The following is a 25,457-nucleotide window of genomic DNA, read 5'->3' as shown; positions in this document are numbered from 1 at the left end:
AAAGCTAATAAACAGCCAGTACAATAAGTGTTAATGAACTCGTCTGTCTAGATTCTAACTAGGAAAACGTGTTACTAGACTAAATACTTACCTACTCGTGTTTGTAAACTTTAAAACTGGCTTATTTGCTTTACAGTGCCTTCACACTAGCGTATTTCCAGCTCGGAAAAGCCAATGGGGAAATCCGCAATGCTCGTTTCAAACGGGCGTGGTCGGTTCAAAGGATGATGTTAAAAACCGTGCGATAGATTTTGTCACCGGGTTGAGTCGAGCGACAGAAATTCGTTAGTGTGTAAGGTTCAGTGTAATATTTTTTAAGTAGAAATGTCTATGTGGACAGATCTTAATGATAACTTGTCTTAATGATGACTCGAGTCTCTAGGGATGATTTAAAATGAAGTTGACACCTAGTTTAAAATCGACTGTATTTGAGATAGCTCTTATCCTGACTGTTGAGCAACATTGAATTAAAGTTTTGTTTTCTTCAATTTCTTATGAATTACAATAAAATTTACTGTGTTTATCTATGGTAATAATACCTACTTCTAACGTACTATCTAACTATATTACAAGCAGCATCCCTACCAATCTCGTGACGAGTATTTTTCCTATCACACAATTAATCATAGATGTGATAATTTTATCTTATCTCTGGTACTCAGGTATACTAATTAATACTTTAACATTTTTCCTAGACGTGAGGCGGTGTGCGCGTGAGTGCCTGCGTCCCGAAAATTCCCGAGCGCCCCCGACGTTTGCCGATTGGTTCCAGAAGCTAGAAAATGAAGGGGTGGGAATTATGCCTCTTGGGCCTTTTGGGCTTGGCTGTGGGACAGGGACCTGAGAAACGTAAGTTAACTTTAAACTTAGTTCTTTATTTTTTAATGGAAAATATTTTTGAAGTGCGAACTTTGTCTAGTAAACACTCCTTCACTTTTAAAGGGACCCACCCATTTAAAGGGTTGATATTAAAAAAAAATGTAAGTAATCCCTGAGAAGGTTACGAAGAAGTAATTTTATGATTTCCATTTCTTAAGTCTTTAGTGTCTTTAAAAATTGCATTGTAGGTAGAAAATAAATTATTTCGGTAACATGTACCTAAGCGTAACTTTAATTAGTATTGATTGCGTAATTTATTTTTCGTAATAGGCACATAATTGCATGTAAAAATATTTTGAGTAACGCAACTTCATCGAATTCTGCAAGCGTTTTGCACAAAACAACTTTTTGATTTAACCTTATTTTGTATTTATTAAGTATTGGTATTAAACCTCAATTTTACGCTGTTACATACAATAATTTTATTCCGCAAATTGTTATGTAACCATTACAATTTCCTCACGCGAACAATAATTGAAAAACATGAGTCCAAGTAAAAGTTAATGTTATTTAAAAAACCAATGGGTAGTACCTACATACAGACTTTACTTACGTAACATAGATGCTTTATTGTTTTATGATACGTCCAGGTAACTGAGTTGAGGAGGTCAGACAGGCAGTCGCTCCATCTAAAATATTGGCACTCAGCTACATTAGGTCGGTTAGACTGGAAGCCGACCCTAACATAAGTATATGTGGGAAAAGTCTAGGCACATAGGCCATGATACATTTTTCGGTCTTCCACGGAAATTTAAACTAGCTCTTTCCCGCTTTTCCACCTGACAGGGAACTACTTTTAGCACTCGGATAAAATATGTTTTTTGTCAGACTAATTTTTCTATGTACCACATTTATTATTATATAGTTATTTATTTATTGTGATTTAAATCCGTATTTTGCCGTAAAGAACCGACATATATTATAGACAGGCAGAGTTACTTTTTCATTCCATATTTGTCAGATTTACAACAAAAAAACAAGTCATTTTACAACATAGGCCTTTTAAAACTCATCTAGTTTCATCATATTTGCGTCAAGGCTTTATACTTTAATGTCATTGCTTTGTTATCAGTATAAACAATGGGAACGCTTATCAATCTTATTTAGGCTGTAAATCACTCTGCTTCAGTCTTCAGAGGCCGTATTGTGTATGTCGCTATGCGGATTCTAGCTGGCTATTTTTATAACTAGAAAATCCTGAAAAACGTGAAAATACATATAAAAAGAGGTTTTTTTTTGCGTTTGATTGTACCCCTAAAGGCTTAAAAACAACTCAACTTAAAAAAAAAATCTGTGATAGAAAGGTATACTAGCTAGCCCCGAGTAACATAGGTTATATTTATCCGGGTACGGGAAGAAATTCCCTCAGGACGCGGCAAACGTAACAACTACTATGTTTACATAATTCCTTGTAACTACTTGTCTAATAGGAAATTAACACAATCACAGTGTTACATGCTTATAAGTATTCCCACGGCGTTAGGAATCACTCACCCAGTTCCTATTTCCTCGCAACACCGATATTATCGTTAATTATATAGTAAAGCAGCTTGTTATTAATGAACTTTCCATAGACTATGGTATTTTTTTTATGGACAACTGTTGTTCGATAGTTGGCATATAGATTGAACTAGTTTGAAGGTTCAATCAAACTTTTGGTCGGGCGATACCCGAGCGTTGTAATGTCTTCCCTATACTGATAAACGGTAGATTTTAATAAATAATTTAATTACTTATCTATCTTTTTATTTGATTAGGTAGTTCAAATATATATAATACACCTCAAACAAGTAATGTCTTATGTTTATACCTCTTGCAAGAACATCCTCAGATAGATAAAAAATCCCATTCGGCTTCCTTCATTTAATTTTCGTACAATAAACCAACAGCACTAGAAAAATCACTCCAAAGAAAATTTCACCACAGCTCCAGAAATGAGAGGAAAATTAAGGAAAGAATGTACATTAAGGAAAGAATGTACATTCTTTCCTTAATTTTCCTCTTTTGCTGGTTAATAACTATGCGTACACGCATATTAGCCAATTGTAGTGGCTTACCCGATAAGTGACGTAAGGAGGGCAAGGCGACCGCACTTACGACGTCCTATTAGGACGTTACCATTTAGCGTGGTAGTGACTCATATTGCATGGTGTAGGGCAATGAGTATGTATGGGTACAGCTATAGACATTGTCTTCGAATAGTGAAAAAAAAACACCTTGGACACCAATGGCTGATAAAAAGGTGAAGGAAAACATCTTGAGGAAACCTGGACTACTTATACAGTCCGAAATCACCAACCCGCATTGAGCAAGCGTGGTGATAAACGCTCAATCCTTCTCCATGTGAGAGGAGGCCTGTGCCCAGCAGTGGGACAATAAAAAGGCTGTAACAACAGTGAAAAAAAAATATGGATGTAGTAGAATTGTCTTTGAATATGTCAAGCTTGATAGAGTGAAGCGAAGAAGATGTAAAACTTGTTTTGACGAAAAAAGAAGAGGATTATATTGCTTGAACTGCATCACTGTTAAAAGCATATTTATAAAACACAGCTGTATTTTGTTAAATAGTGCCTTGCTAGACAATGTAGTATTACGTTTGTGATCGCCATTTGATAGCAGGTCAATATTAGTAGTATGTTGATGTTACTATATTTTGACGACTATATTATTAAAACAATGCTTATTATTCAATTGTCAAAGTTACATCAATCAAAACTCTCAGTTAAACATCTCGGATCGTCATTCTTCAGCTGATTGTATTCATACCAAAACTCTTATCATTCGCCAATACAAAAACACGAATTACAAAGCCATAAGCCACCATCACAATAAGCGTCAATAGACATTCCACAGAAACTACCGAAGACAAACCGTTATGAACCATTTGCAACAGTCCATTCGTTTCATTTGAACCGGAGTCGAACCCGCACCGTCGCACTCCGTCATTGGTTAACAGTGCACACTACAAACTTTTAGTCGGCCAATAGTTTGTTCGGGCTCTTATATCAGTCATCTGCCTAGCCTTTTCCCTAATATGTTTGGGTCAGGACGAAGTTGAGTACCAGTAAGAAGCGACTACTTATCTGACCTCCTCAATCCAGTTACCCAGGCAACCGGGGCAACCCAATACACCTTGGAAAGACTGGTGTTATACTCGCTGGCTTCTGACTACCTGTAACGACTGCCAAAGATGTTCAATGACAGCCGGCACCTACAGTTTAACGTGCCCTCCGTGCTCATAAATCATTATTGAATGTTAGTACACACATTATAAAGATCAGGTATTTGGCCGCAGACCGACTGAAAACTTTGATCGAATATTCACGATTTTCTTAGTTTTTTTATTTTGCCAACCATCAACTGGTCAACTGTCGGCCGACTGTTTAGTCTCCAGTGTGTGGATACTCTAACTGCGGACGATAATTGAAAACCGCGAATAACTAAGGGAAATTGATTTTTTACTATCTCTGCTCTCTAATTTTTAATTTTTGTGTAACGGTGCTCTATCGATCGTTGTGAAGTGAAAAATTGATGCTGCTATTTTTCCTCGGGTCAGTTATTTGTATCGTTTGCTAAGTAGGTTTAAAATATCTTTACGATTACCCATAGATTTACAGAAGTGCTTTCATGACCTTTAGGGTCTAAGTAGTTAAATTACAAAGGTAAAAAACCTATTCAGCTTTCCTGTTTGTGTGTTTGTTTGAAATCGCTAATCTCAGTAACTACTGGAACAAAAAATCTTTCAGTTTTACTACTTTTTAAGCCGCGGGCTGACGGTAAGTAAGAAGTAATTAGTGTAACTACATGATTTAATAATATGTAGTTATTAACAAAAGTTGGTAGTTGACTGCCACTATGACGCACCTGTTTCCAACTGTCTTTAAAATCCGAATTCGTCTATTTCACACCTAATTATAAAACTATTTAATTTACCAACTAACTAGTCTTAATCTACAATATTCGGTCAGCCATTTAAAATTTCTTTTGTCGCGCACGGATCTCAATTAATCTATTTGAGACCATTACTAATAATGGTTTGGTTCACTTCATTAATTCTAAAACAATACAAAAGAACTGTTCACATAAATAGTACAGCTTAACACGGTTTTCATGTTCCGAAAAGCTATTTATTAAACTGTGAAAAGAGCGTTTTTATGGACTAGCTTCCGTCAATGATTTCACCCTCGTCCCGTGGGAATTACTATGTTCAACCAGAAAAATATACTGTAGCTATTCTCGATAAAAGGGCTAACTAACACTGAAATAGTGAGAAATTAGGAGGACATTTAACAAACTCTTCAGCTTTACAATGTATGGTTAATCCAAAATATTCTTATGCCTTGAAAAAAACGCTGTTTTTAATTGCACTAGATAAAAGTTTAATCCAAATATTGTATTTCCTTGATTTAAAAGCAAAAACCGTTTCCTAGGAAAAGTGTCGACTTTACCATTCGTAGAATGGTGCGTCATTTGTTTGCAGATATTATTCTCTTTGTTGTTATTTTAGTATTTAATACACTTTACTTCTTATCTACACAACTTGCTTGCTGCCATGAGCGGTATCACCCGGAATCGAAAGGGGCATGACAAATAATATAGATCTAAACGAGCCCAGATTCGTAAGGGTGCAAATTACAAGCACTTATCTCCTCCGCCTGAAATATGATATCGATCGCAAACATAAAAACTTAGTGAAGGACTTTGTTCTAAAATACTTAACTACCAAAGGTAATAAAACCTTATCGCGAACTATCGGTTACAAGTTTTTATTAACCAATAAAAAATCCCTTAAAACAATCCAATTTATCTAGATTAAAATAGATCAGCTTCGCAAATTACCTTGAAATGAACAAAAAATATAGACAAGGTACACTTCGAGCCATAAAATAGAGATGCCTTACAATAGTTTGTTCAGCACTGATTACACTAGCTTGCAAACAAAGTTATCGCGAAATGACTGATAGTACTAACATTTCCTTGTTGTCATTTGAACTAGAAGAAAGAATATTGTTTGCAATTGTTCGTCATTTGTTTTTTCAGGGAGATTTTACATAAATATGTACATATATGTTGTTGTTATGTGGTGTGGAGATACATTCACCTACAGATATTGACTCCTACACAAAGGGCTCTAAAAGGAACCTGGTGGGTTATAATTATAAGCCAGTAAGAGTCTGACCAGTCTGTCACAGCGGGTGGGATCATTTGATGACTTCCCACTAGGAAAATAAATCATGGTTTTCAATCTAGCTAGATTATTACTTAATTTTTCTTTACAAGTAAGTATAAGGTTTTCTTTAGATTAATTTATTGTGCCCTTTGTCTTTGTTTTTTCAAATACATACATACGCACCTACTCATCTAATCCCGATCATGAAACTGAAAAATAAAGGTTGTAAAATAAGATTAAACAAACCCTTTTTAAAACAGTTAACAAAGTACAAAAACTTGATATTTAACTTGGTTTTATTTTTTTGATAATTCCGTATTTCAGCCCGAAATACCAACACCAGAAATACACTGAATTAATTTACCAAATTAGCATATTTTGACGCTAAATCTTGAGTCACGTCAACTGAATAACTTAAAAACAAAAGAGTGACTACAATAAAAAAGAGTTATTGCTTATATTTGTCTATTTAATAAGATAAAGCAATATGCCTCGTGACGTCAGCGGAACGAAGCAAAAATGCTAGTGTGAATTGGACATCCATTTTGAAAATTAATGATTTACATCTTTAGGCAAGCTAGACAGCAAGTTATTTTTTACATTTTATCATTGTAAAAAATAATTTATACGCCTGATTTTGGCAGAGTATAGTTACAATTTGATACCTGTAATCTTTTAGCTTTATTGGTAGGTGCCAATCTGCCTAGCCTTTTTCCAACTATGTTCATGTCGGCTTCCAGTCTAAACGAATACACCTGAGAACCAGTTTACATGGAGCAACTGCCTATCAGACCTCCTCAATCCAGTTACCCGGGCAACCCGATACCCCTTAGTAAGACTGGCTGTAAGACTTTCTGGCTTCTGACTACCCGAAACGACTGTCGATTGACAGGTGCGGCCCTCACATTCGTCATACCTTAAAAACACGAAAGAACTCATGACCAGATGTCTTTGACTTAGCCACGAGATCTTCTTTATTTATTTATTAATTGTAGGTACCTAGGTGCCAATATTCTTAAAAAATTATGTTTCTTTCTTGCTCTCCACAGGTCGGACGGGTAATGTCTGTTCCGTGGATATGGATTGTCCGGACAACGCGTTCTGTCGGCTCGGCAGCTACTGTGTCTGTAAGGACGGGTTCGTGTATGCTGCTGTTAATAGCACGCATAAGGGGTGTTTGAAAGGTAATTTTAATAAATTATTAATATTATTAACTACCTGTATAGTCGTCTTAGAGTGAAAAGCTAGGAAATGTGATTTTAGCTAATTTTTTTATTGTCTATCTACGAAGGAAATATCGCAAAGAAAAGCCTACTCTTCCTCTTGAAATGTTAAGTTTTTTACACATGTAATACGAGCTTATTACTCTAAAGCGTCGATATGTAGATTAGTTTCTTCTTCCAAGTCTTTTTCCAACCCTTTTGTAATTTCGCTGTCCCCAACGAATAATATCGTAACCAAAAACTTAAAATTTTACAGGAAAAATAAAAAAACGTTTTTTGCTTATAACTTCTTAACAGATTTACATAGCAACATCGTTGGTATATCAAAAACTGGCTTTTTTTTTTCTTAAATATTTATTTGTCAGATAAATAAATATTGAATTTATTCTCATTAAGTTTTAGTTAAAAATGTATATTACCAGAAATGTAACAAAATTTTGAACCATAATGAACAATACGATTTTATTCATGTAAATTGTTGACAATGACCTACACACGGCAATAGTCCATTGCGATTGTCTTGACTGTAAAGTAGCGATGTTCATTATAATGGTAACTTATTATTGCCATAGTATTCACTGCTCAAAACAATCTATTGTGGTAACAGTAAACGCGAATAATATGGTTACATACTTTACCGAAATCAGTTTTATTTTTTCTACTTGAATAAGTTTGTAATAACGGTTTACTGAAATATCTAGAGTAAATATTTAGAGTAGAATACTATGGGTAAATTCATTACAAAATGTCTAACTCAAAAAGTAATAGCACGAATCACGTGAAAAAAATTCACAGGGTGTAATCGCACCTCTAGAACAATAATTCCCCATAAAAGCACTTCTATCGTAACAATCGACTACGATATTATATTCGGTGGGGACAGCGATTTGTAACTCGATAACGTAAAACGACACGCTAGGTTCATTTACGTATTCAGTAAACACTAAGTTTGAAAGTAAGGTTTCTTAGTTACAAATTAAAATTCTTACTATTATACTGCAAGGTTCTCAAAATTGGTTTTATCACAGCCCCTACACTTACTTAGACTTTCATTTGAGTCAAAGACAACCTATACGATAACACCACCTACTTTTATAGTGACCTTTTTATACATCTGCAACCTATATGATTAATGGTAGACCACCTAACAGCTCAAGCTTCAGAAACATAACCCTTCTTGCCATTCGGTACAAAAAAAACTTCCTCAATAAACTCTTCTAGACCTCTCTTCAAACAATTTCAAACTCCTTGCATTAATACCATCATCCCTGCACTTCCAGAGGCCCGCATCGGCGAGGAATGCGTGCAACACATCCAGTGCCACTCGACGACTGGCATCCATTCGGAGTGCGCTAATGGCGTGTGTGCCTGCGCACCCACCGCGCACTTCGAAGATGATCGCTGTTATGAGACTGCTGGTAAGTTTGGCTGGTTTAATAAGTAAAAAAAGAGAGGAATTGAGAACCTCCTCCTTTTTTTGAAGTCGTTGGATAAAATTAGAAAGGAGTGTAAAAGATGTAATTTTTTAAAATAATGGCCAAAATTGGGGACTAGGTTGTCTTGTGCCTGAAAATGGCTGTAACTGTATTATATTTGTACAAACTGATAAAAACAATCTCGTTGTATGAATAGTCTGGAACATAAAATTCTCAAACATTATTTGTTCGAGAATATCGAAGTCAAATCCAACAGAAACAATCAGATCCAAATACCTAGTAACAAAAATCTAACATAACAGACATACGTACCCTTTTGTCGGATAATAACTGCAAAAATGGATCTTATAATGTTGCCATCTTTATTTCGACAACAAGATATAAATTACCTGTTTAAAATTAGATCAACTTTTTTACCCATGTCTATTTGAAGAGATCAAGAAATAATTGAAGTTAGTCTAATAGAAGTTATATTTGGAAAATAACCGGCGAGTTACGGTGCGGTTCGTCATGCGATCAAATAATGACTCGCTTCCTTTGCCATCTTGTACCGTGGTATATTGTTAGATTGTGTGTGAATTTTTCTGCAGTCAAAAACAGAAAGAGCTTAACTTTGATTTAAATTATGTTCTTAAAATTACGTTTCATAGTAGTAATAACATTAAAACTACATTGCTGAAGAATATGTAAAATATTTATTTAATATTTTTTTCAAACGATAAACAGCTCCGATGACTTTTTATTAAGATGTTTAGATATTTTGTAGAAATGCAATTAACGGATTTAGTTCTACTTCCCCAAAAACTGTGCCAGCTTCAGACATCTTATAGGTAAATTAAATACAATAAATAATAAATAGGAAACATAAAAATTAAAAAGAAAACAAACATCCGAATTTAGAATATTTTGGGAAATCGTTTAATAAAACCATAGTTACTAACAATATTTTCTTTTCTTCCAGTGATCGGCGACCGTTGCGTAGTGGATCAGAACTGCTACCTAGGGGACCAGGGGGCTGAGCGACAGGCCTTCTGTGTCCGAGGGTACTGCACCTGCCAGTTGCAATTCAGTCCTAGAGACAATGGCACAAGGTATATAATTCTAGAGCTTACTATCATGACTTGTGATCTTTTTGAAGTTACACTGGAATGTTCTTTCCTTATATTTTTTTAAAAGACCATGGAATAACAATAGATATACCTATCCTTATCTATTAAGTTCTTTTATCCTAATATTGTGATTCTACATGACATCCCGGTTAAAAATATAGCCGTGGAATTTCTTGGTGATTTCACAAAAACTTTGTATGGAGATTTTTAGAAACTACCTACTTCACTACTTTGAAATAGGCAATTAAACTCCTATTCACATTTTCCAGATTTCATGGTCTTGTATGTTTTGAAGTCTCCATATAAAAAGCCCATTATTTTTCTCCTACATTATTTTAAACATTTTACAATTTTTTACAGACCTACATTATTTTAACCTATCATACTCTATTCTAGAGCTTTACTTATATATCAAAAATAATATCTATCCAGATGTGTCCGCGACGCGACTCTGGGCGAGGAGTGTGAGGATCAGCTGCAGTGCGCGGGCGCAGGCCTGGAGTGCAGGGGCACTTGCAGGTGTAGGGACAACTGGGTCGCGCATAATGGTACCAACTCGTGTGTGGAATGTGAGTAGCTTTGTGTTTCTGTGTAGTTTTTAGTATTTTTTTTTTGTTATAGACAGTAGGTATATTAACAAAAACTTGTAGAAAAGACAGAACTGTAGGATTCAACTAAGTGACACTACCTCTAGAGCATCAAACACAAACTCGAAAGTCCAGCTTAAAATCATTTATATTTTTTTTTTACATCAAAAATTTCCAAAAAACAGACCCCAAACAAAATAGAATACAACATCGACATTTGATGTAAAATCCAAATAATTAGAATTCCCCCTTTCCTAATTAGACAACATTCAAACTGCGATTAATCAATTATAATAGATGTTAATCGAGCCTTGGAATTCCAATCAGAGCCAAATACCTTCGTTTAATTAACTAGCCCTTGTGCCCTTAATTCCTAGGGCTCATGTGTTAATTGGCAATTAAATCCTACATAATTAAATGCTAATTACATGAACTTACACAAAAATAGGGCCAAGGCTTTCTATCACACTTTAGGGCCTTAATTTCAATGAAAATTTATTAGATGCTGCTAATTTGTGGATTGCTCATCTAATTTTGAAAGGGTTTTTAACTTAGTATGATAAAATTAGGAACACTATAAATGCACGATCAAATCAGTTTGGAATAAATTACACTGCTATCTGTATCACGTCGGTAAATACCCTATTTCTATACAGCAACATCATGGAAAATAGTAATACGCGGCATTTTGATCTATGATAGTCACCAGTACATACAATATCGAAATTACTGGTCCACCTATTACCACTCTCATCACCATACAATTAACCATCCGTTCTTTGCATTCCAGCCGTAAAATCCCTAAACGACTCATGCGAATACGACGTGCAATGCGACGGTCTAGCCGGGCTGCCTGAAGCACGGTCACCGGGCGCCGCGCTGTGTCTCGGCGGGGCCTGTGCTTGCGCATACAACGCTGTGCCGGCTGGTAATCCGCCGAGGTGCTGGCATCGCAGGCGGCCGGGACAGGAGTGTAGGAGAGATGAGGTGGGGAACTTGGTTTTTCAAGTGTTTCTTTAGATATCGTGATAGATCGGGAGCTCTTGTCACGACAAGTTTTTTGAACGTACGGCGCATTTGCCGTGCTGTGACACCTCGTCCACCTCAATAAGGTGTTAACGAGCGAGGATTAACTATATCGAATAAATTATACCTCATACCTCATTTTAATTTCTTAAGTTTATATTAAAAAAAATGCACATTGATAGTGATTATTCAGTCAGGCATACATAAACATTTTAACAGAAATCTACTTAAATTACTTACCTCCTGTGAGTAATACAGGATACGCGATCTCATGGCACGTCTTACGTTTTCCCATGAGATTTACCGCTCGGAATTTTTACGTCCGACAAAAACTCGTCGCTCAATGTTTCACGTGTCATCGTTTCAATCGGTTTTCAATTCACCGTCCGTACGATTGGCTCGGAAAATTCTCTAGAGCGAAAGCGCTGGAAATATAACACTAAACTATCATTTTTGTTTCAGGAATGTGTATCTGAAGAAAATGAACCCGGCTACTGTTTAGCAGGTCGCTGCACTTGCAAGACCTGTTCACCAGACGCTAAAGATTTCGGCGGGGCCGCCACATTTTCCCGCCCGCCATTGTACCTCTCCGCCATCTTGTCAGTGGCCGCCATCTTGAGATACCAGCTTTGAGAAACAAATTGTTAATATTATTATTTGTTATTAAGTAGATTTGTTTAAGGAAAGATGATATTAGTCGAATGTTTGATGGTAAGATAAAAAAACTGCATATTTTTCGTTGCAATGAATCAACCAGTGGGAAAAATAATTGAAGTGGAAGTTAAAAAAGTTGTAAAGCGTTCAGAAATCATGAAATCGCATTCCATAGAGCATAATATTCTTTTAAAATAAATGATAATAATACTGGATGTCAATTAATGTAGGTACGTAAACAATATTATTTATTAAGAACAGATCCAAGAATATTTTCGTACCTAGATTATTTAAAACTATAATCGAACAAATTAATGCCCGACCGAAAAACTGCACAGTGTTACAAAAACTATAATTTATAGAAAAAATTAAAATATTATATTTCCGCACAATGCTTAGTTTATAGGATGTTACATTGTTCGTAGTTTATTTCAAAGTTTATTTAAGTTGTAAATAATATTGTTGTTGTTAAACTTTGTAAATTTTAAGCGTAGATATAATAATTTCACGTAGAAACAGTATTTTGCGAGTGCAATTTTATATATTTGTTTTAATTATGAATGGGTAGTGTTCATGCCAAAGAAATGTACACAAATATTGAATGTATTGTGTAAATAAATATTATTTATTTTAAAACTTTGAGTGGTTTGAATTTATGATGTTCTGACTGGGACAAAAGTGTACGACAGATGGGGAGAAAATACTTTTTAGTATTTTTTAGATGTGAGGTAATTTTCCATGTATCATGAGTAATACATAGGATAAAAATGACTTTTAGAAATATAATTGTAATCAAGGTTTCATGACGTGATGAATGGCAAGGATTAACAGTACTACATAATTAATCAGTCATACCTCATTTCAATTTATTTATTTTTACATAACTTAAAATTAAAATTACAATATTTGTCATCGTTACAAAAAAATGCACATTGGTAATTCAGTCAGGTATATATGTATTTAAATTTTTAAAAGAAATATAACTTACAAAACAGAACATACATGGTGGTATACGTTTGGACCACTCTGTATATCAAATATCATCATCATCATCATCATCATCGTCATCATCATCAAGACCTGTTCACCAAAACGCTTTTAAGGCTTCGATGGGGCCATTTTCCTGCCATTGCACCTCCGCCATTTTGAGCTCAGCTTCCACTTTCGCTTGTTCAAAGCTTCGACTCTGAAAAAACAAATTGTTAACTGCCACAAATTGTAACAAATTAAATATTAAGTAGATTTGTTTAACTAAAGATGTTATTACTTGAATGTTTCACGGTAAGAAACGAAAGTTGGATATTTTTTGCAGCAAATGAATTAAACAGTGAGGAAAATGATAGAATCTAAGTGTTCCAGATAACGAATGAGACACACGTAAAATTTAGGAAAAATAAAATAAACCGTTCATCATATTTATGTCTTTTTCTTATTTTTATGTATGGCTCTTTCGTTATTTTCGAAGAATTTACTAACACCAAGGTAAGAAATGACACTGTGATCGGTGAGACAAATAAATAGGTTTACCTAATCATTTATCTAATTCCCCGTAGGTGTTGTTGTTCGTAGAGTAAAAGTAGGATCGCAAACTTATGTCCTCACCTCACCGGTTTCTAACAGCAGGAGCCAGCTGCACGTCAGTTCTTCCCCCGCTTGACAATGACAGCTGCAGCGCTTGACGGACACTGGGTGAAGCGGCTGCGTACACCAGCGGGTTCAATGCCGAGTTGATGTACCCTAGCCAAGTGCACCACTGCCAGATTGAGTCCCATACGCAGTCGCAGATTGAGTCTGAAAAATAATAATTTACTCAAGAATAATATACAGGAATACCTATTGGTAATGATCCTCAAACTGACTCTGCAATTCTACTATCAAAAATTATTCTGTCTTTCGGACAGCTTTTCACGACAAAGCTACTGACCCAATTTGAATATTTGGTAGGTATACGGGTAGTCTAAAACCTGAGCAATCCGGGCGAGGGTGTAGTCCTCCCAGGATACGGGCGAAAAACCACTAGTTCTTTTTATATACCTAAGTAGTTGTTTTTTGTTGCCCTTATTGAACCTTATTGAAACAGGTGGTGACTAGTGCAATAGCTGGTGAGAACTTCAAAGAAAGCATATAATGTAAGTATTTCAAATTAAAACCATGAAACAACGAACCAATAGGCAACGCCAAAAAGAAAGGCGTCCAGCAAAACAGGAACAGCCCCATCAGTCTGATGATGGTCCTCGTGGCAGCACGAACCATCGCCATCTGCTGCTGGGAGAGGCTGCAGCAACTGGAAACATTAACAGTATTTATTAACTCGAAGCAGACCAACGACACCCCATGCACAATTACACCCCCATGCCACAGCGGCTCAAAAGTCGCAGGGGTTTTTACAAGATCGTTGCTCCTGTCGATGGTGAGGCCTCTCTAGCCAGACGGGAACTTTGGCGGTCGAGGATTTGACTGCCCACTCCGTTTGTCCCGCTCTTGGAAAGACTCCCTCCTGGATACGATCTCCCGAGAAGGGTTTGGCAGTCCTTAAACAGACTCCGAACGCAGGTCGGCCGAAGCAAAGACAATCGGTCCAGGTGGGGTTTCACGGGCGGGACGGACCTTGGGTGCGAGTGCGGGGCTGCTATGCAGACCATGTCCCACCTCATCACATGTCCACTGTGCCCTGAAACTTGCTCGCGGCAGGACCTCATGAGTGCATCCGGCCGTGCTCTCGCTGTGGCGGCATATTGGGCTGACAAAGTGTAGTCTCACTATAAGACATGTCATCGACACGAAAGAAGAAGAACTGTATTTATTAGCAAATTGATACAAAACAAAAATGCCTACTTACTATGTTTGTTTAGGTATAATTCACAAATATTCTCGTTAAATTTAGGTGAATTACATAGTGGAGTATACAGGGGTAGAATATAAGGGAGTCTATAAGAGGAGTCTATAATTATTCGCTAGGACGACATCACCATTGGAGTATTGCCGCTTTAAAATTGCAATTTAAACTTTTATGTTTGAAAAACTTTAGACTGCTGTGACTTCAATCACGAGTAAAATATAATGCTGGTTGAAGGAAAAAAATTAAATTGACTTACTGCGCCGGAGACTGCTTCAATGGTGATCGTGGATCCTCTCCAGAGCCTCCGGGAAGATCGAGACGGCACGCTTTTGGTGATACTGGTCTGTAAACATGAGAAAAACAACCAAAATTATGATTTATTCTTATTGGAAGCCAAATTGTTGCAAAAGATGGAAGTTATTATTTTAAAAACTTAAGGGCGAAAAAAACTAATCTTACTCGAAAAAAATCAAAACTTACCCAGAATTCGTTTGTTCCATTTCCAAGCGAATTGGTTCTGTAGTAGCACATTTTGTCAAAGCAGTTTTCGAAGGTTTGCCCTGAAAATAAAACCATTAAACTAATTCTGATCCATTAAGTACCTACCCATAGTAACATCGCTTTGACATGCACCTTTTATAGAACTTTTTCAAAAAAAAACATACTAGAAGTTGTTACAAACTAATAATCATTTCTCGATAAGTCGATTCTTTTGAAAGAACATTCTGGAAAATAATAAATTAAACATTTAAAGCCGTATTGGTAGGAGTTTCAAAACCAGTTATTAAAGAATGATTATCCAGAAGGATAAGGCAGTGACGATGATAAAAGATGATGGTATGTCTTACCGCTTGTCCGGTATCTGGGCAAGGCTTCCCGCCTCTATGCGCGCGGATTTGACGAGGTTCCGATAAGGCGCATAATATTCGCGCGTACAACACTACCATTACAATAGCGGGTAAATAAAACGATAGGGAAGCACTGTAGAACACGTATCTAAAAAAAGGATTTAAGTTAAACAGAAAGAAAACAGTAAAAGTAATGAAAAATAAAATTGGCATAAGGGCAAGAGGATGATGATGAATGATACAAAAAATATTTTTACGTGTTCCGGGTTTCAGTAATTGACATTTAAAATTCTAGATAAATATAATTCTTACTCATACAAAACTGCTTAAGCAGTCTAAGAAAACATGGATGTAGGTTCTTATCCTGAATCAGATTTTCTTAACCCCTATTTTTTACCCTTTATCGTGATAATATTGGTACATCTAAGTTAATCTGGTGCTACTGCCTAAATTGGGTCTTATTCATTTTAGCCTGCCATTAAAATCCCAAAAAAAAGTCCAACTCACACAATATTCTTATTATCCGGACATCCCTTCTCACTTTCATCTTTCTCAAACTCGGTCGGCGACCCTATGAAGACCGCTGGCAGTGCCACGACCAAAGACACTGGCCATACGAGACAGGCGAACAGTCTTGCTTGCTTCGCTCGTTTGGCTCGAGCTAGGGGTGCTGTGATGCCGGACCAGCGCTCCCAGCCGAGGCAGCAGAGAGACAGGATCGAGGCAGTACAGCACATCACGTCTAAGGTCTTCCAGAAGCCGCAGATTAGGGGTGCTGAAAAGTGATGATGGTAGTGAGAATTAAAGAAACAAAAAGTGTTGGTATAGGTATGGATACTGAAGAAGTTATTGTGAACCTTCAGTTACCTACTATTGCTACATATTTTTTTCATTGTAATCAAGTAAGGCTCAGGCTCATCATAAACATGTATTTCATCATAAACATTTACAAAGTAAACATGAGTACATAGTTGTTTTAAGAAAAACGTACGTTTATATTGTTTCGTGAAAATGTGCCTGAGTAAGTACATACTAAAAATACTACAAAAAATATCGTTATTTGACAAGCCACAGCTGTTGCTAAATGTAATTTAATTTCTGTTTCAATTAGCTAATAACATTGTCCATCAAAAGGAAAACCACTAGAATCAGTTTAAAATACTATTACAATATTAATTAACAATAGCAGAAAATATCTTTATCTTGACCTGTGTAGCTGATATACGGTGAAACCAAGATTTGAAGAAGGGTGGTTGCGGGTTGCCCAAGTCTTACACAGTTGACGCTCACGGACAATCCTCAACTATATACTAACATTATTCTTTATACTCACGTATTTTAAACACAAACAGCTCCCTCACAGCAGCAACTGGCAGTACAAACAACCCCACAAACAGGTCAGCGGTCGCCAAACTCGCGAGCGGGTAGTGAGCCGGGGCAGTGCGCGCGCGTTGTAATGCTACCAACACGGCTACATTGCCGATGATCGTGGCCGTCGATAGGGCTGTCAGACACGCACAAATCGCGCACCAGAGGGGTGTCAGACCGCCTCGAGGGTTTAGCGAAGTCATTGTGCATCTGAAAGTTAATCTGGATTTTACCCAAAGAGCTAATGTTGTCTGTATAAATTGGTGCCTAAAACTCAGGCTTGAACAATTTGGGGTCAATTGTAAAATAGGTTTTGAAAAATAAACGATTTTGATTTGATAGTAAGTTATTTTTATATGAGATCTATGCCCCTTTTCTTGGACGGTTAATTCAATAAAGGTACTAAAATGGTCTATACATTTTTGAGTTTGTTGTCAACAATAATTATTACAACAATAATTGTGTTCAATGTTATACTTATTAAAAGAAACCAGGTTTTTCGTGAGGATCCATACCTAAACCAGGGGCGGATCTAGCCCTAGAGAATTATGGGAAAGATCAAAACAAAGGGGACCTCAATACGGCAAGCGAAACACAAGTCTACTTACATGAAAAATATAACCACACTCACAAAACACAGAGAATCGGTACTACGTACTTATAACATGTCACTATTCTTAATCCAAATGTAAATATCATTATTAAATTATATCTTAGCTCTGTTGTAAACGATATCACTCACTGCACTGGAACTGGTTTTAAAAATAAGTACCTACTTATTTTACTATCACCGTCTATTAGGGAAGCCACATATATTTTTAACTACCGTCTTAACTATCAATATTTGTAACGGGTACCTATCCTCTTTCCCTACTACGTGGTTGCAACCAATTGCAACGACTATTACCTATATTGTTTACATAACAAAGATGCATCAATTAAGGTGTCATCACTGATCGAAATTAAGAAAATCTGTTAAAACCGTGTCGGGCGGGCTATGCTCCAGTGTACTCCGTAGATACGTTTACTAGATGTATGTAACTCAAAAAAAAAATCGTTACAGCTCGAAGTAAATTCTCAGGAAATTACGTAAGTAATTTGTAAAAATTTAATAGGTTATGTACTTTGGGTTTTCGGTGATAATTTTGAATTGCGTGAAACGATTTTAATGATTCCTTTTTATTCTTCTGAGTTGCAACTAAGCCGAAAATACATATTCAATAGTAAAGAATCTTTGCCAACCATCGGGTACAAACAATTAAAAAAACTAAATTTTATTTTATTCCTTTATTGTCATTACGGGAGAACATTTATTAAAATTTCATTTTTTCCTTAAAAATTAAATGCAATTATCTTCAATGAAAATAATTGTTTAAAATATATTTACAAATCTTATGGCTACTGCTAAGAAACTAAACTAATTTAATAGTTTAAATTACAAACATCTTAATTAAAAGGCACACGGATTGAAGATCATTTCTCATTTTATTCCTAATATGCCTTCAAAGTGCATTACAATTTGTGCCAGTGTTTAAAACATATGCCAGTTTATTTTCCCTTTTTTACACACACAAACAAAAATATTTTTAAAAAGAACATGTAGTAATCTTTATGAGTATAACGTCTGCACTTAATTTTATCTTTTACAGTCTTACATTTTTGTCAGAAAGTGTTTTAGTGTTACATTTTTTGTCTTGTACTTCAAGCCAATTCCTACGTGTCACGGCCATTTGTTGCTTAATCTTAAGCAGTTAGGAAGCACGATTCGCTTAACCATAATATTTATTCTACAACTAGTAATACACAAGTAAATGTTCTGTGCTTTTCACTAACGGTACAATATTCAAGTTTGCTCATTGGCACATCAAAGATGACACAAAAATAATAAAAACTATGAAACTATAGTAAAACTACGAAGATCAGTTATTTCATTCGCATTTAAATATTACTTAAATTACAAAATAAAAATGATAAAAATATTTACAAGGATGCAGGCGTACAACATCGGAAGCTATAAAACTATAAAAAAATACTTAATAATATAAAATATATTACAATATAATAGAGTATGTGTGGAATTGAGTAAAAATTGAGCATGAGTGGTCCCGCTTCAATTGCTTTTGTAATTAAAATAATAACAAATCAACAAGTTTTGTTAATTTAAAGCGAAAATGGAATGAATGAGATCTTATATCAATTAGACATATGCATTGCAGGATATGCGGGAGGCGGCAGAAGTGTTATGGAATTCATGGCAACATTGTTTATGGAATGGCTCAGTGTTGCTAGTATATTAACAAATAATACCAACAAAATATGTATCTAAAAGATTTTTTCTAAACAACCACCTCTGCGCATAAAATAAAAATTGGAAGCAAATTATGGAATGATTCGATAAACGGAAGATATGTAAACTATAACATAATATTCGTAACTGAGATTATTGCCAGATCAAATAAAATAGTCTGCAAAACAAACAAACAAAAATAAAATTACTAAAATAAATGTGAGAAATGCGATGGCGGCATCAATCTCAGTCAATTACATTTAAATACTAAATTAACGCAATTTGTTTCTAAAGCCGATTTAAACGTGTTTTTCATAAAAACCCTTTTTTATTATTTTTTGCAAAACTCCATTAAAAGCCATGCTTGTTAAAAAAAACTAATAATAATTATCTATTAATTTTATCCCAGCTTTAGTAACAAATCGAAACTATCTACACACTAAAAGCGATAAAATCCTAAGCTACAGAATCACACATAAATAATTTCCGTACAAATGTGTTGTCGACGCGTACCGGGCAGCCGTCTTGTGACGTCATCGACCGCACCTAACAAATCTCATATGCGTTGAAACCAATGTCCAAAACACAGCTTACAAACAAGTAAATAATAAAAAAATCAACAACGTAACAAGTGTGTCATTTATCAATATGTGATTATTTATTTGTCGGTGTATTTTTTTCCCTCAAAATTTAAAAAAAATCTTTGACAGAAAAATATTTTGTTTTCATGAAAATCCATATTTAACTTTCTTATTTCATTAAAATTTGTCTTAGCATTTGGCGTGATAAAACAATATAAACTTCAAAAAAGAAACTGTACTATTCCAGTACTATAAATTATCGCCAACATCTGTCACTATCAAACCCACTTTATGACCAACTTTTTTATTAAAAAATACACCGAAAACAGAGGAATGCTTAAAATCACGAGATTACCAAATGTTAGTGCGTTCTACACTAAGTTAATCTATACACTCGAGTCATGGCTGTACAAGTCAGTCTATGTTCACGTTACCGCCGGCCGCGTGCAAGCGAAGCCGCAATGGACGTCGACCGGGCTATATGCACGTCTGTACATTTGTCTTCTTTCGTATGCTGCTGAACGTTCTTTTTTATGTGGTGTTATTGAAGTTGAATAGTTTTTGTTTTTAATTAACCGAATCTGAATCAAATGTGGAATAATTTGTGCTGTTTTGCCATTTATTTTATCCAGTATTTTAGCACCAAAAACGTGGCAAAATATTAAAAAAAAAATCTTCACACTCAACAACAAAACACCACTTACAATAAGATTTACAGAACGTCTATAATTTTTCTAAACCTGAACCTTAACCTATGTTTATATATAGATGGCTTCCGTCGCCCCCTTATTGGTCTGTTGGATGTCATTGGGGGAGAGAGCGGCGCGATCCGACCAATCAGAGTGCGGGGATTGCGTGAGGGGAGTCTGCGGGGAAGGGGTTGACCAGTGGTCGGGGGATTCTGGTGATGGCGTCGGGAACGTGTCTCCGATACCCCAACCGCCGTATAGACCTGTGGAAGAAAGGTTCATTAAGTAAAAGTAGAAAAATGCGAGAAGGAAGAAGTAGGTCCACTTTTATTCTTACAAGGACAATCTCAAACGATCATATTTGGAATAGGAAACAAAAAGGGCAGTTCTTCGTCATAGGGACTCTTCAATGACAAAGTTCCATAATTCATATTTTCTGTATCACAGGCCCAAGTGCAGCAGTTTGATGCAAGTATTTTATAATAAAAGGCCCAAAAGCCATAATATCAAAGCTAAGTTTGAAGGTGGCTTGTATAGTGGTGGCTTAAAGTAGTTTATTATTATATACCACATCCAAATTCCCATAACCATAGTTTCTTGCCACAAACTCCTGCTAGTTAACATTATTCTTAATTATGAATACTTACTTGACATCATATTGGTGAGGGCGGGATGCTGTCCCTGCACTTGTCCGAGCGCGGCCGCCTGAGACATCACCGCTTGGAACTGCGCGTTGTGCTGATTATTTGCACCTGTTGGTAGTAACAATTTGATTAATAAACGTTATTCGTTATGTAGGTAAACAAGTCCTTGGGAACATATTCTTTTTTTAAAGAATAGGAAAGAAGAGATCGTCCAAGGTGATTTGGCTGGGTCTTCTCGATAAGACTTTTTTGGAACCGTGCAACTAGTGTGAGGTTGCAAAAGGGCTTGTAAAGGCTATAGAAACAAAAACATTTGACTGCCTGTATAGGCAGGTAAGGATTATTTGAAAGAAGAATGTGTAAAGTAAAAAATATTCTTCAAAGTCCATTCTGATATCACATAACAGTCAGTGCTGCTCAGTAGCTTTTACATTTTCTACAATGGTCTTAAAGAAATTGCTTTAGCCAAAGTTCTTTTTCGAAACAGTGTCAAATCGTAAATTATTCTGAACTGAAAATAATCATCATCATAAAACCATTTTTAATTCATATTTATAACCTAACCTAACTTCAAATTAAAAGAAAAGTGTATACTAACTCATCTGCGCAAGCGCGGAGTAGGCGGCGGCGTCGAGCTGGTTCTGATGCGAGTGGCGCAGCGCCGCCATGTGAGCCGGCGACGTCGGCAGCGACGGCCGCGACTTGCCCGGGGACGGAGATCCTGAGGAAATAATACATGTTTTAAAATAAAGGTATATAATAATGTCATTTAGGTCAAGTTCAAGGAGCTCGTGGCTATGTAACAGCAGCAGCAGCGATCATAAAGTTAACGCAAGGCGCGGTGACGCCATGCATTGGGGACCTTATTTTTAGAACGAGTTCCTACGTGTGTCAGAAGGCAAGTTTAATTGGTCCTGGCATGTTCGAATGAACATGTTTAACAGTGTTTAGGGGTGGTGACAGAAAGTTTGACAACCAGTTTTACAAAACGCGGTACCGGGTTGCCCGTATAACTGGACTGTAGCGTTCGCTCCGTTTGTGTGAGCACACTAGCACCCAGCTGCAACCGGTTAGTTGCAACTACATATCCCACCATAGTTGGTAAAAAGCTAGGCAAACATTCTTGCTCAATTTCGTTAGTATACTTTATTTGACCCAAATCTCGAAGAAGACAATTCAAAAGAAAAATAAATAAAGGTAAACTCACCAATATAAGCGTGCGGCGACGTAGTATGGTTGGAGTGCGTGGGCGAGTGGTTGGAGTAGGGCGGCGACAGCGACGCGCCCAGCGCGCCGCCGCCGTACGACTGTTGCAGCGTCTGACCCGTCTGCGGGACGAAGCACTGTTTCCATTAGGTTTGAGTTAAGAAAATAACAATTTTGTATGATATAAAAAAGTGTCAACTAAAAATATTCTTTAAAAGCTTACAAAAAGGCCCAACATTTCGAAAATGAATCGAAGTGGGTTCCATCAATATAAGAAATGATAGATAATACTAATATAGCTGATACCTTTTTTTTGGTAGATATTTTGGATTACGAAGAAAATGATGATTAAAGTGATTAAATATAAGGTGAAATTAAAACTTCATACTGGGTAGATTATGGTACTGCAGATAATGATGGAATATCAAAACAAAACACAGTCAAGTGTTTGGTGGCACAAAAATTGGATCACAATCTTCTTCTTTCTAAAGTTCTAAGAAACTCCCATATTGCTAAAGACAAGCATGCCATATGTATTACCTTGACGCAGTCCTCATAGCTTGGCGGCTGTTTGTGCTGCACGAGCTGCTCGATGCCTACGAACTGCGCCATCGCGTTCGAGTACAGGGACGTTGCGTCGTACGGCGACGGCAAGTCCTGGAAACAAACATAGATTTAGTTAGATAAACAGAAATACTAAATAATGCTGATCATCAGCCATTGAGGCTGTTCTCATTTAAGGAGATCAGCCAGCTGCACAGTTTCGTTACGAGTAGTCAGTAGGCAGAAAGTCTTACAAACAGTCTTGACAAGGGGCTCTTGCCCGGATAACTGGGTTGAAGAGATGAGATAGGCAGCTGCATCCTGTTGGATTGGAAGCTGACCCCAATATTGTTGAGCAAAGGCTAGGCTAAAATTTCTTCAATATCTATGTACAGTAAATTTTGAGTAACTATGCTTACCTGTAAATTTTGGAGCGGTGATTCAACGGGGCTCAAGCTGGAGCCCAGACTCTCCACGCTCTGCGGCACTTCTTGTGCCACTTTCTTGTTGTTCTTTTTTACACTAGGTTTCCTGAAACAATATTATGTGGAAATTAGTGAAATGTAATAGAAGGACTTAGGTATTGCTCCTTCTCTCTGTCCACTGCTATAGAAAGTAGTCTTGTTCTTTCTCAAAAACTATTGGACGGATTTGAAGAAAGTTCTTCCAGTGTTAGATATCCCAATAATCGAGGAAGGCTTATTTAGGCTACTTTTTATCTGGGCGCGCTACTAGTTCCCACGGGACCGGGTTGAAGCCACTGGCAGAAGCTATGTAGGACATTATAAACACAAGCGCATGTTTCGTAAAAAGCCCTAGCGAAGTTCCGTAATTAATGTCTTCTGTTTTCTTGTGGTACTACTAAACCAATACTTGCAGAATGTAAAAAAAATTGAAAATTGGTTAAAACATACCGGCTAACAACGTACCGTCTAATCTGCGTAGTCTGCAAGTTATTGTTGTCGTAAGCCTGGTCGGGGCTGTCGGGGCCGGCCTTCGCGCGCGACTTCTTCGGCTTGCCCTTAGCGGCCGTGCTGATCACCGTCGGCTGGCTGATCAGCTGCGGGTGAGGGTTTGGAGATGCTGTGGAGGAAATATTGTGTTAGTATAGTGAATACACAGGTTTTGAGAATATAACCGAGGAAAAGTATAGGTAAACTGGCGTTTAAAATGGTTTATTTAAGAGTTTACTCTGGATATGGTGTATCGTGTCTATCTGATTGTACTTTTGTGAAACCGTGACTCTAAAATATATAGAAGTAAATGGTAAACAGATAAATCAACAGCCAGTTGAATGAATCCACAATCTTTGCTAATATATACTCTTGAAAGAAGATATCTTTTTGCCATAAATGCTTAACCAAATGTCTTATCAGAAACCCATAAGTGGGATATTCTCAGCAATAGATATTTCCCTAAAAATACCATTTGTAAACTCAAACTTACACATAAGATGATGATGCTGTGGTGGCGGCCTTGGACAGTGTTCATCCAATAACCTCACGATGTCATCATGCATCCTCTCCTGGGCCACATCCCGTGGCAGTCGGTCCATATGGTCCGTTATCTCCCTGTTGGCCATAGCGTCTAGTAGCGCTCTGCATGCACCGTATGAGCCTTCGCGGGCGCCTAGGAAGAGGGGAGTTTCGTCCTGCGAAGAATAAATTAAATTTTATATTTTTTATAAGAACAAACACGAGCATTGACAAGTCTTGAAGCTTGATGAATATAAAGCTTACATGTGCTAATATCTAAGTAACTACTGCTCCAATTTGAAAAAATCTTTCCGAATTTTGACATCCAATGACATCAAAAGGCATACAGTTTTTTATCTGGGTGTGTGAAGTAGTTCCAATGGGACGTGAATCTAAAAGTGTGTATGTAGAAGTACCTACAATTCGTAAACCAATTTTTTTTGCATATATAACAATTTCCAATATCAAAAAGTGACACCTATGTACGTAAAAGCTACAAATGTATATGTAGCAGTAAAATAATACCATTGTTGACATTGTCCTTTTACATCAAATATAATATATACTCAACTACTGTAGCTTAAGATCATTGCTGATGTTTCAAGAATTATCTTTCTTCATAACTATTTTCGAAGCTCACCTTATCATCCTGAGCGTCTCTATTAGCTCCATGAGCCAGCAACACATTGACAGCATCAATATTATTAACAGCGGCCGCCCAGTGCAGCGCGGTCTTGCCGCTGTTGTCCGCCGCGTTAATATCTGCGTCTGCGTTGATTAGGTCTTCCACCATGCCTTCTATGGCTAGCCTGGGGAGAAATGAGGTAACATTAGTTATTGTTTATAAAGACTTGAGAGAAATAAAAAATATGACTCAGTTTCAAGTAGTTGTC

The 25,457-nt window shown here is 36.6% G+C and overlaps 3 protein-coding genes across 9 annotated transcripts in view; 1 reads left to right on the top strand and 2 right to left on the bottom strand.

Annotated features, from left to right (window-relative positions):
• Positions 1–12,720, top strand: part of LOC110379647 (multiple epidermal growth factor-like domains protein 10) — a 40,337-nt gene extending 27,617 nt beyond the window's left edge. For all 3 annotated transcript variants that reach the window (XM_064034759.1, XM_064034760.1, XM_064034758.1), the window contains exons 2-8: positions 696–849; positions 7,099–7,233; positions 8,553–8,690; positions 9,670–9,799; positions 10,250–10,386; positions 11,195–11,391; positions 11,893–12,720. In XM_064034759.1, the coding sequence (XP_063890829.1) occupies positions 783–849; positions 7,099–7,233; positions 8,553–8,690; positions 9,670–9,799; positions 10,250–10,386; positions 11,195–11,391; positions 11,893–12,063 (975 nt within the window). In that variant the 5' untranslated portion in view covers positions 696–782 and the 3' untranslated portion in view covers positions 12,064–12,720. The remainder of the gene's footprint in view (positions 1–695; positions 850–7,098; positions 7,234–8,552; positions 8,691–9,669; positions 9,800–10,249; positions 10,387–11,194; positions 11,392–11,892) is intronic.
• A 298-nt stretch (positions 12,721–13,018) lies between these two features.
• Positions 13,019–17,882, bottom strand: LOC110379646 (octopamine receptor). Its single transcript, XM_064034810.1, has 9 exons — positions 17,748–17,882; positions 17,105–17,349; positions 16,279–16,546; positions 15,772–15,919; positions 15,404–15,483; positions 15,180–15,266; positions 14,250–14,368; positions 13,687–13,875; positions 13,019–13,270 (listed from the first exon to the last, which is right to left on the bottom strand). Exons 2-8 carry the CDS (start codon positions 17,340–17,342, stop codon positions 13,688–13,690), a joined length of 1,128 nt encoding a protein of 375 aa, XP_063890880.1. The 5' UTR covers positions 17,343–17,349; positions 17,748–17,882; the 3' UTR covers positions 13,019–13,270; position 13,687.
• Positions 17,883–18,709: 827 nt separating this feature from the next.
• LOC110379649 (neurogenic locus Notch protein) overlaps positions 18,710–25,457 on the bottom strand; it is a 135,345-nt gene continuing 128,597 nt past the window's right edge. For 2 of the 5 annotated variants that reach the window (XM_064034906.1, XM_064034908.1), the window contains exons 25-33: positions 25,205–25,373; positions 24,536–24,740; positions 24,004–24,172; positions 23,509–23,620; positions 23,087–23,203; positions 22,548–22,683; positions 21,939–22,061; positions 21,344–21,448; positions 18,710–20,959 (exon numbers count right to left, since the gene is read on the bottom strand). In XM_064034906.1, coding sequence (XP_063890976.1) covers positions 20,766–20,959; positions 21,344–21,448; positions 21,939–22,061; positions 22,548–22,683; positions 23,087–23,203; positions 23,509–23,620; positions 24,004–24,172; positions 24,536–24,740; positions 25,205–25,373 — 1,330 coding nt within the window. In that variant the 3' untranslated portion in view covers positions 18,710–20,765. The remainder of the gene's footprint in view (positions 20,960–21,343; positions 21,449–21,938; positions 22,062–22,547; positions 22,684–23,086; positions 23,204–23,508; positions 23,621–24,003; positions 24,173–24,535; positions 24,741–25,204; positions 25,374–25,457) is intronic. The other 3 variants (XM_064034909.1, XM_064034910.1, XM_064034907.1) reach the window with 3 other exon arrangements.

This window comes from Helicoverpa armigera, chromosome 5, assembly GCF_030705265.1.
Source record: "Helicoverpa armigera isolate CAAS_96S chromosome 5, ASM3070526v1, whole genome shotgun sequence".
Classification (NCBI taxonomy): Eukaryota; Metazoa; Arthropoda; class Insecta; order Lepidoptera; family Noctuidae; genus Helicoverpa; species Helicoverpa armigera.
Note: the sequence above shows the minus strand (reverse complement) of the source record. Positions and strands in the feature narration are given on the sequence as shown.